Source organism: Triticum dicoccoides, chromosome 3A, assembly GCF_002162155.2.
Source record: "Triticum dicoccoides isolate Atlit2015 ecotype Zavitan chromosome 3A, WEW_v2.0, whole genome shotgun sequence".
NCBI lineage: Eukaryota > Viridiplantae > Streptophyta > Magnoliopsida > Poales > Poaceae > Triticum > Triticum dicoccoides.
Window position 1 is genome coordinate 684,467,753 of NC_041384.1, and position 11,471 is coordinate 684,479,223.

General features: G+C 46.2%; 2 protein-coding genes across 3 annotated transcripts in view; both read right to left on the reverse strand.

Annotated features, from left to right (window-relative positions):
* Positions 1-440: 440 nt before the first annotated feature.
* LOC119270194 (transcription factor ICE1-like) lies at positions 441-3,794 on the reverse strand. Its single transcript, XM_037552167.1, has 4 exons — positions 3,069-3,794; positions 1,510-1,746; positions 1,216-1,386; positions 441-1,038 (listed from the first exon to the last, which is right to left on the reverse strand). The coding sequence occupies exons 1-4, from the start codon at positions 3,726-3,728 to the stop codon at positions 955-957; spliced, it is 1,152 nt and encodes a 383-aa protein (XP_037408064.1). The 5' UTR covers positions 3,729-3,794; the 3' UTR covers positions 441-954.
* Positions 3,795-7,876: 4,082 nt separating this feature from the next.
* Positions 7,877-11,471, reverse strand: part of LOC119270195 (coiled-coil domain-containing protein SCD2-like) — an 8,064-nt gene continuing 4,469 nt past the window's right edge. Inside the window, exons 11-17 of one of the 2 annotated variants that reach the window (XM_037552168.1) lie at positions 10,462-10,581; positions 10,249-10,385; positions 9,674-9,743; positions 9,064-9,105; positions 8,893-8,933; positions 8,679-8,805; positions 7,877-8,319 (exon numbers count right to left, since the gene is read on the reverse strand). In XM_037552168.1, coding sequence (XP_037408065.1) covers positions 8,210-8,319; positions 8,679-8,805; positions 8,893-8,933; positions 9,064-9,105; positions 9,674-9,743; positions 10,249-10,385; positions 10,462-10,581 — 647 coding nt within the window. In that variant the 3' untranslated portion in view covers positions 7,877-8,209. The remainder of the gene's footprint in view (positions 8,320-8,678; positions 8,806-8,892; positions 8,934-9,063; positions 9,106-9,673; positions 9,744-10,248; positions 10,386-10,461; positions 10,582-11,471) is intronic. The other variant, XM_037552169.1, reaches the window with a different exon arrangement.

Below are 11,471 nucleotides of genomic sequence, written 5' to 3' on the forward strand. Positions count from 1 at the left end.
TATATATATATATTTATTTATTTATTTATTTATTTTTAAAACTCATGTCCAGTCTCCTCCTGTTTTCCATGTGGCAGGACGAACGGTCAAATCCACTCAACTTACTGTGAAGCCAAGCCACGACTGCGGCATTGCTGCACCTGCAAATCTTGCCGCCGCCTGTGGCACTGGCATATAGAGACGGCAGAATTCAAGAACCGCCCTCTGCTGCCTGCATGGCTGCATGCATTCAAGTACGTACGCACACACACACACGCATAATCCTGCCAAATCCAGCATTCATGCATCGCAGAGAAGCAGCCAATCCGATCCCCAACTAATCCCCCATTCGCCTCAGGGTCGCACATGGGCTATGTATGATGACCAGTTCAGCCGGCCGGCCTGCAAATGCTACAGAAACACTTCGCATTGCATAATAAACCACAAGAGGCCATAGTTCATTCAAAAAACAGTAATCACAAGCGGCCAGAGAAATCAATTCGGTCCGGCCGCAGCTCGTCTGCAGCGTGCTACGAGCTGCAACCATGCATGCAATCATTGTCCCCTGACAGGCTGAGTCTCTTGGAAACATGCGGGCACGACCATGACGACGCCATGGCCGTGGGGTGTGCGCTCGCCTCATATTTCGCCTCATCTCATTTCACCATGGACACCATGGAGGACCGACTGACTGGAGATAGTTCAACGGTAGGAAAAGATAACCATTACATCACACAGGTTCACAGCACCAGAGGGAGAAGATCGACCGAGATCCCGGTCTCATGTCTGCGGGGAGGGAGATGGCGAGCCTCATCCCATGAAGTTGTCCAAGAAACTGGTAAAAAACAAGGAGCAGCACAAAGTTTTGTACATCTAGCATCATCCTGGCGAGGCAGAGAGGAGATAGAGACCATCCAACGGCCACGATCATCATCATCACCGTCCTGACGGTCTTGTCTCCCGGGGTTCACTCGCCTACATCGCGTTCTGGAGACCGGCGCAGTGCAGGAGCACGGCCTTAATTTCCTCCGGCAGGAGCCCAGGGCCGTCCCTGCATTGCTGGACACCCAGAACAACAGAACGGATCAGACCAGACCATAAAGGTGGTGAACAGCAAGCAACGGTAAGGTTTCATCTGATCGAAATGGGCACTGTCACCGACAGGATCAGCATGCATCGCCACAGCTGCACAGTGGAGCAGAGGAGAGGGTTTTTGGGCGGGAATTACAAACGAACCTCGGCGCGGAAGACGTCCATGGCGAAGCCGTCGAAGCAGCTGATGACGGCCTGCTCGATGTCGAGGCCGAGGCTGTCCAGCGCCCTCATGGTGGACAGCAGGATGCCCGGCCTGCGCGCGCAGAACATGTGGATGTTCACCGCCTGCCCTTCCCTCATCCTCACCTCAACCTGAACACACACACACAACCAATCAAACAGACTTGAGTTCCACTGCTCGGTTCATACACAATGAATGACACAATGGAAAAGGAGCATCAAGCTCCATGGCATGGCAGAAAGAAATGAACTGACCGTCGCCTGCTGGCCGCTGGGGCTAGGGAACGGGGCCGGCGGGCACCGCTCCTCCTTGATGCGGCCGGGGAACGGCTGCAGGGTGGGCGTCGACGGGAGGAAGCTATTAGCTGTCGATGGTCCACCCAGTGCAGCAGAGCTGGGAGCAGACTCGAGCTCGGAGTGGAGATCACTGATCCTCTGCAGGAGCTCCTTCAGGTAGTCAATTGCGTCACCAAGGATTGAAGCCCTGTCCATCTGATGACACAGGAGAAGGAAACAGGTGATGAGCTGCTGATCAACCACTACAAATTATCATGCAACAGTGCAAAGACTGTTAGAATTAACAGCATTTTTACACATAATAACTACGTTCTGTCGATATGCTAGGAAAATTGTTGGATTGCACAGGAAAACAGAAGTGGTCATGAGCTGCCGATCAACTACTACAAATTACTACCTCTGTTATAACTATGCAAACACTGTTGTATTTAGGAACAGAGGATGTAGCATACAACCATGCAAACACTGTTAGAAACTTAGAATTAGTAACATCTTGACATAATCATGTTCTGCTGATACACTAGGAAAATGGCTAGACTGTAACATGTCATATGCACCATGAGATTTACTTCAGAGAAGATCCTTGTTTACTGTTCAAAACTATCCTGATGATTGCGAAGAAAAGTAAGCTGATTACATGGAACAACTGCAGGAAAATGCACTTTACACGCCAAAACATGCAGAAATTGGACTTTTCCAAGGAAACAAACAAAAACAGAAACCTCCAACGCTTGAACAACTGTCAAGTACACAAGGGGAAAAAAGGAGCTTTGTGGGTTATCCAGTGGCAGGTGGCTTTAGATAACACCTTGTGCATGGCACTGTGTTCAGTTTGCACCATTAAGCAAACATCAAAAGAAAAAATCACCAAGAAACACACTTGGCTGGTAGTAGGTTCAGTACTGAAATCTACCAAGGCAGAACAGTAAGACAAACATTTAACAAGATGAGAAGGGATTCATGGTGCTAAATTTCCATGAATTTGTCATGACAAAAAAAAAATGTTTTGCAACGCATGAATTTCAAGGAGCCTAAAGATTATTTAGATAATGGAAGGGTTTTATTGCTCCCCGTTTCACGTGAACAAGTTCAACAAGAAAATTCCCGCGCTCCGAACGGGGCCAAGAGATTTTGCGGACGATGGAATAGTTTTATCGCTCCCATTTCACGTGAATAAGTTCAGTTCCTGCAAGGCATAAGAAAATTTCCCGCGCTCGAAACACCGCTATAGATTTTCTTTTCAGATAATGTACAAGTTCTATTACTTCCTGGACATGGTACTAGATAAGAACCAACATGACACTAAGAGTGCCATAGATCTACAACTAAAAATGGGTACTTTTGTGACATAAATTCATCCCAATTCAAGAATTCAGCACCAAAATTCACCATCAAGTGCAGTAACAATCCATCCTACTATACTCACATCATGAACTAGAACTTGTAAATTGATTAATATGTATAGGAACAAGTAGGTGATTAATTTCCACAGAAATGACGGCGGGGGCATTCCTCACCTTGCTGATCTTGGGCACCACGGAGCGCAGCATGTAGAGGCGGTCGTTGAGCTTCTTCCTGCGCCGCCGCTCCGCCATCAGGTTCTTGGCCGGCATCCCCTTCTTCTTGCCCTTGCCGTTGCCGCCGCCGCCGCCACCGCCACCTCCCCCCGGCGCGCCGACCACGGCATTCTCCAGCGAGGCCGAGACCCCCAAGGAGGAGGCGTCCACGCTCTGCTGATCCAGCTCGTTCTCGTCGTCCCACCCCATGCCGTCGCCGAACGCCGACAGCGGGGGCGCCAAGAACCCCCCTTTCTGCCCTCCCGGCGCCGCCGTCAGCGGCGGCGGGGGCTCAAGAAGGAACGGCGGGGCGTCGACGTTGAAGGGGTTGCCGCCGGAGCCGAAGTCGTGGTAGGCCGGGGGCGCGGCGGCGGCGGAGGACGACGACGACGGGAAGGCCGCGTTGTAGTCGAACAGCGCGGCGTGCTCCATGGACATGAGCAGCGACGCCGAGGTCGGCGCGGGCGTGACGCCGCCCCTGGCGCCGCAGGGGAACCCGAACGCCGGGAACCCGGCCGTCGCCATCGCCTCCGACGTGAGGTACCCCCAGTCGCCCCCGCCGCCGCCTCCCACCAGCTCGTCCTCCTTCTCCACCCCCACCGCCGCCGCCGAGTTCTCCATCACGCCCTCCCCTCCCACGGATTCTTGGCAAGTTCGCACGGTCAGTTACTACAACTTATCTCTGCAACTCCAACCCTCCTTGGGTACTGGGTTCGGGCTGCTACCTTCCCTTCTTATAGGCACGCAGAGGCCAGTGGCAGCGTGTACAGCTAAAATATGTTACATCCAGACGCTTTTGGAAATCATGGCCGTCCGATGCACCGTCGCACGAATCTCAAAGGCACATCCGACAGTCAAGGCAACCGGTGAAAACAAGTATGCCTCCTTAACACATTTCTACGTTTAAAAGAGATAAAATGAGGAAATTTTGCGAGGAGGCATACTTCGTGAAACTCGCAAAATTCCTCATTGTTAAATGCATTTTGGCGCGAAATTTGAACAGTGGTGACTAGGGCCATTGCCTCCTCCCCAACTCCGCCACTCCACCGGTAACCTGAGGTGTGATTTATTTTTAGTTTTGCAAGTGTAGCCCGTTTTTCTTGCGGAGAAGTATGGTTCTTCTTGGAAGAGTGATATACGGACCATAGCCAAGAATATGTTTGTCGGTGGCTAGGCACACGTATATATGTGACATGTAAAAGTAGCGGAAGATTCGGCGGACACGAAAAGCATGAGAATTCTGTGTGCCCTGCGCCATGGTTTCTTACATGGAGATGGAGTGCGTGTATGCATCACTTGGGAACAGTAAGCTTTTGTCTTCTTCAACATAAAAAAACATGAGTTTTGTTTTTACGCAACGTTTGCGCCGTCTTGTAGCAAATGAAAGTTGTTGCACCTAATCGAAGGATCAAATAGTGAGTTGGCATGAAGGTTTCCTGTGGGTGAGCTAAGATGGAAGGACGGGAGGAGATTAAACATCGCAAGTTTTTACAAGAAAGGTTTTGCTGGCAGGGCGACACGTGTGCGGTGCCACGGATGGAGAATGAGCTGACCTTTTTGTTTCTCATTATCTTTGAAGGGTGTTGTGCAAAAAATCAAATGCTCTCTGTTGGTTTTTCTTGTAGTGTTTGCCCACAAGATAACCTTCAAACAAAAAAAAAAGAGAAGCGTACTGCAAACAAAAAAGAGAGGCTTACTTCGAACCACGAAAAGAAGCAAGAAATGCTTTGCCACTCACTTTGCAAAACTAACTTGTCTCGGCTTTGGCTAAATTGTGTAACAAAAATTTGTTTCAATTTTGTGTATGGCACGAAAGTCGGTTAACAGAACGTATTTATGTGGTGTTCCAGACGTATATCATCACCAACTCGATAGGTATAGTTGTTGCCGCATAACTACGAAAAATGTAGTTCCTGGCCTCCACCTATTCAACATAAATCCAACTCTAGCTTTCCTCTAAGTGCGGCTGCCGCCGGATATGATATATTAGCCATAGTTTGGGTTGTTTGCTTGCATTATCTTTATTCACATGATAGTTCAATGGTTGCATGCTTCTCTAAAAAAATGTGGTAAAAAAGGGAGATCATTCTGTTCACGGTTTGAGAATGAGGGAAGGGTACATGATTGAATTCCTCCTCAGCCCCTCGAGTGTGTGAGTGAGTGTGTATGTGCACAATGCCAATTACAAGCTCTCCCATGCATCTTGTGACCCTGCCGGAGCTGAGAAAGAGAACATCATCGGATGCAACACAATGGAATGGAATTATTGGAGAGAAAAACTCAAAAAGGTTTGCCCTCCCCGCCAGGACTCACATGTGTGCAAAGCGAGAGGAAGGGAGTTCAATTTTTCTTGTCGTTCGCCGGCCTAATTTGATGTGCACACTATGCGAGCTACTACCATCGGAGAAATTACGCGATGCCAAGTTGGTTGTGTGCATCGTACCTACAGAGACCACGAGTTTATCTTCCATTGTTTAAAATAAATATCAATCTGATGCGACTACTTGATATATGATTGAAGAACTAAATCACAAGCCGACAAGTTCACACACTAAAGCAGCTCATTGTTAATCGGTCCGCTGCGACAATTTGTGATACGGTATAAGTGAATTTACGAGTTCAACTATCGTAAAGCAATTTGTTGTCGTACGATAAGTTGCAAGTTGATTGGATACTTATCATGCATAGGTGGTCATTTTCTAGAGCACACACGAGACGCCAATTCGATTAGCTGTTATGTATGACCAAGTCACAAGTTCATTGGATTCCTATCGTGAGAAATGTTTGGACACGCCCAAATTGTACCTTTTTTGTCATATGATGGCTAATAGTATTATTACCTCTTAGACAGGTATGGCAGGATAGGGTTCATGTAAAAAACTCTATAGGTTAATAAATCTTCGTTGCAAAAATAAAATTCTTTGAGGTTTGTCTAAACAAAGAAAAAATAGAAGTCAGTAAAGACAGGATAAACAAGGAGACTATTATTTGTGCAGATTACTACCTCCCTTACAAAATATCAGGTGCAGTTTTAATACTAATATTCATATTTTTGGAGTACTTTCTTTAGAACAAATTAATGTTGTTTTAGTAGGAACGTACCTCCCTCAGATAGAAGTACAAATGAATGCGCCACTGAATTAGTTAATGCGATTCAGCCGTTGAAGGGGCATGAATGTGATCGCCGCTGTTTAAACTCCCTGTACATCTCAGATACGTGCCGCTGAAAGGTCGGTTGCAACTTTGTACAGCTACAGCTAGCAAGATTTGATTAGATCGAAACCATTGATTGGTTTGAGAGGGCCACTTGTAGCTGCAACTTGGAGGAGCCAGCTGCATACAAGCAGTAGAACTGTCGTCCATCGTCTATACCCTGGAGTACGTACCATCATCATTCAGAAGTCAGAACTACATCAACATCTACGCAATGCACATCATCATACATAGATACATGCCATGCCGAGGCCATTGTGCGCAAGTATACATAACACATAAAGAAGCAGATAAATATATGTCGTGGTATATCCAGGAGGCAGGCATGCATGCGGTATCATGATCAGTTATTCTGCGTGCGCTCGACGGACGAGAAATGATGTTTGGTTCTTCATGCATGCATGCAAGCAAGCATGCATGCATGTATTTTTCCCTGCACGTACGCACGCATACAGTGTAGATACATAGCTCTACCTAACTGCGGTCTAAGGTATAGTAGAAAGCACTGGCTAGCTAGCAAGCAGTGGCGAACGCCAACCGTATGAGACGGCGACGGTACGACAGCGAGGCCCGATCGATCGGTCGATGGATCGCTGGCTGGCTGGCTGGCTTTAACGTGTAGGCGAGGGAATGAGCGTCCACGGCCACCATGGATGGACGAATGAATGCCCAGGGGCGCGAGGTATGAAAGGGAGTGGGGAATAAATAGGAGGCAGCAAAGGCGAGCGCCGGAGAGCGGCAGCGCGTCCCAGGCTTCCCGTGAAGCCCCTAAACCATTCTTGACCCTCCACCCCCCAAAAAGAAGAAGAGATGGATGCGTCCAGCGATCGATGGATGGATCGACAAGGCGATCAATTCCCAGCGCGTATGGTGTGGACCGGACCGGACCGTCCGTCATCCACGCCAATCGCCGCCGGCCAGCGACGCGCCGCGGGCTCTGCCCTCGTTGCCAGGAAACCGGTGGAGAACCACCCGCCACTCCACCCCGACGAAGCACGCCGTCGAGGAGAATCCGTCGCGGTCGTGGTGTGTGTAGACAGGGTCTTTGGTAATCATGACGGAGAAACAAGCAAACACGATAAGAGCCTCGACCGAAAACGTACTGGGTTTCGCAATGTGGCGTCCGTGCAGGACGAGTTTGAGTTGGGCTCTGTCCATTCCAGGGGTGTATGGAAATCGCAGGTCATGTGACTAGCGAGAGGGACGGACGGTGAGACAGCAGAGCGGAACGTAGCTTTCTTTCTTCCTTTTGACGACGCGCCCGTCCAACCGTCTCCGTAGCATGGACTGCAGATAGTCGCGTTCCCATCTCAACTTCATACCCTGCATCAATCCGCGGAGAAAGTCAGCTCACTGTGCATCGAAGAAGGATTCAGATTTCATGATAAGGCCAGTCTTTACCACACAGATCACAGCTGAAGCTCCGCAGGACAAGTGGATAACCAACGCTAGTTTAACAGGTGGCCCATCTCTTTTTTTTCTCTCTCGGTGAAGCACGTACACAAGATAGCTTGCACTTTTTTCATCAGTTCAGTTCGTGAGGCCAGATAGCTGAGTAAGCATGGGAGACGGAGTAATCACAGAAATTCACAATTACCAGCTGAGGTGAGGTCATCATCGTCTTTGCCAGGACAAAGCCAATTACACATTTCACGGAACTAATGCAACAAAGAGATAAAATCGGCTACACAAACATCTTCGGAATCTGGACAAAGTCCATTGCTTGACGCTGTAGGACTGACGCATCGCTGCGTGCTCGGAGACTCATTCGATTTGATGGTATACCAAGGGCCTGAAGACCTGCTGGGAACCGGAGCTCCCGTTTGTCCAAAACTGGGATGATACACTAGCATAGACAATCGATCATGAATTCATGACGCGTGCCCTCCCTATTCGTCCTCCATCGCCGCTGAGGCTGCTTCGTCGATGTCTGCACGCGTGCCCTCCCACAACTGCTGCTCTATGCCCAACTTCCTGAGCTCCGTCAGACCTCGCTCCACTGCAGTGACAAGGCTCACATTGTTCAGTAAAACAGAGAATGGAAATCATGGCATATATTTATTGACCCAGAAAAGTTGGATGGCATGCATGAAACCAGCTACAAATCAATAGAAAAATACAACAGTCGGAGAACATATAATGCAGCAGGGAACGCTGAAAATGCTTCTGTACAGGAAACTTATCTGGTTTATGCATAAATAAAATTACAACATTCTTTTGGTTCCCTTCAAATCACTACTGAAATCATGAAATGGCTTCTAAGAACAATCTAATTAAATATTGAGATAAACTAAGCGTTTAACACAGGTACCTGCCAATGGTTAGTTTTTCAACAGTAATAGGGAACAAGCATCATACCATCTATAGCATCATGAGAATTTGGAGCAACCGCGTTGCGAGCAATCCAAAACTGAAGCCGTTCGTCAGCAATATCTTCCTCGATACCATGAGTTTTGGCTCTTCTCCAGAAGTATATAAGCCATGCCTGCATTTGGTGGTATGGAGTCCATAAATAACAAGTAATATTTGGAAGACAAAAAAAAGTCGACAATTCACATTACTGAAGGCTTACATGCTTGAAGCTAACATCCTCCGCCTCCTCGTTGCTAAGGTCTGCAATATGTCAAGTAGTTTCAGTTTAACGGAATTAAAATCAAGTTAAATGTATACATATAATACAATGTCAAACTGTAAAAGGAAAGTTCAGAAAGATAATCTATAAGAAAAAAGAAGGATGTATTACCAAATGCCTCCAAGAATTTAGGTTCGCCAGGTGATTTATAATCTGAAAAGGAATTTTAACTTGCTTAGTTCGAATGCAAGCAAGGACACGTAATTGCATTTGAATTGACTCACTGGGAAATCATTATTTCCTACGGAAAAAATATAGTGCATGCACCTGCAGATGATTCCCCTACAATCAACACTTCTTTGTTTCATGTAATGAGTAATGACCACTACCAAGTCTGGATATTAGTGAAACAGTTATTGGAAAGACCATTGATTATGTGAGGGATGTGTAATGTTTCAAATGGACACCACATTATAGGACATGGAAATCTCAAACTTCGGCACGAGACACTATTGATTGTTAATAAGGTGTTTTCCCTTTTAATCATACCGTACAAAGTTTTGCTGATGAGCCTTAAAAATAGTTATGTTAAAAAAATTAAGCGTCACAGGTCACCCTGCCACTACAGTGTAGACTTAAAAGCAGATAAAGGAAGAAGCAAATAAATTGGATTACAATTTGTTAATTAAAGTCAAGCCTAATAATAAAGCTGTACCACCACCATGCATAGTAAGGAAGCAGTTCTGCATGATTGAACTAATCGGAAAAAAAAAAAGCAAACCTGATGTGAATTGCCGAACTATGCTAGGTCTCCGGTGCTGACCAAGTGCAACCACAACAGCATCTTCCACCTACATGACAATAACTAAAATGAGGACCACAGTGACGGCTAAGCAAAGCCAGTGAGCAGTTGCAGAAAGGAGAGGAACTGTACGGTTATAAAAGAGCAAAAGTGCACATATGGCCTGTGTCATTTGTACAATAGTTGAAAGAGTCCCCATACAAATGATACTTTTGAGCCCCACGGTTGCATTAGAATTCCCATCGATCCCTTCCTACTTTTGGCAGAAGGAAAATTCTGCCAACAAACTAGATTATGTTTCCGCATTCCATTGTGCTAAATCAGGAGAGGCTAAGATAAACTTCGCAGAATATTAGAAGAGCTATTAACTGCCTAGCGAGCATAATTAGTTTGCCCAATAACGTGCAAGCCAGCTAATGCCCCGCCAGTTTTGCTGCAGAAGCTTGTTCCTACATTTTAAGTTTGCAAGTGTACAGCTGCAGTTTGGCAATTGAGAAATCTAGAAAATACAAAATAGAAAGTTAACATAAGTTGGTACAAGAGAAGACGGGTACCTTCAAAGATGAAAGCTCCCTAAGTCCCATTTCAACTGAGAGCATGCTCTCGATGTTGCCTTCTCCCATTACATCACTCATATCTCGCACAAGCCTATTTCTCCTCTGAGCATCATCCTCACCTGCTTGAATGAATTCTAAGAAAAGTTCATTGGAGTGTGCATGGAATAAACTGGGATCTACAACTTATACAGTATAAAAGTGCAGACTTACCTTGCTTACGAGGCTCCTCCTTAATAGCCTTTTGACCAGCAGAGAGAACAACCTCGAGAGGAAGAGGGGCTAAAGATGACCAATGTTCATGCTTTGACACCGCGATCTCGGGATAAACTCCTTCAAGTTTATAAGGAGGCCATCAGATAACCAAAAACCAGGATAGGAATAGAAATACATGCAAAAAATAGCCTTGCTTGCTCCGTTGCTCGTGTGAACTAGACTTAAGCATTTTTCCAGGCAGAGCCTTTGCCAGGTCATGTTCCTTTCGGTCCCCTAATCTAAGGCATAGATCCAGCCCTACACATAGTTGGGCTGGCCTGGACTGGTTGGCAATTGGCTGGTTAACTCCACTAGTCTAATGTGACTACCCTACTGACACCACAGATTATTAGTATCCACAGGCAAACTATAATCTATGACCACTTTTGCACTTAAAAAATAGATAGCACAAAATTACAAAGTCCTTATAACTAATTAGCTCTCATTTGATCCTACCACAGTCCACATGACACTTAATCTTTTGTCAGCCATGGAGCAAGGTGCAAAAGAGTCTCTAGGACATCAGGCCAGCCTAACAAGGCTAAAACATCAACCATGCAGTCAAAATACCTGCTGAATATCCATGGAAGCTAGCTATCTAAGGAAGCATCCCATCCATGTAAAATTGCCTCTATATTCCTCTTCGGCGCCCTTCCTGTTGGTGCTTAGCTTATTTTACTTTCCTTTATTTTATTCTGTAACAGGGTGATATCCTATGCATTCCTACTGTTTTCAAGACTTTGTTTTGTAATCTATAGCTCCATTGGCATTGTGGTAAATCATGGCAATCGTGTTTGGTTGAGCTGCTTGTAGATACGTGAGGGCGTTTGGATAACTGTTCTTTTTTTCATCAGTTGCAGAGAGACATATTGTTGTGTTCCAAAATATACGAGATAAGATGTGAGAGCAAAACCATTGGATATAAATTTATCCAACTTTAACTAGATTTGGCTTTTCACGATAGTTAT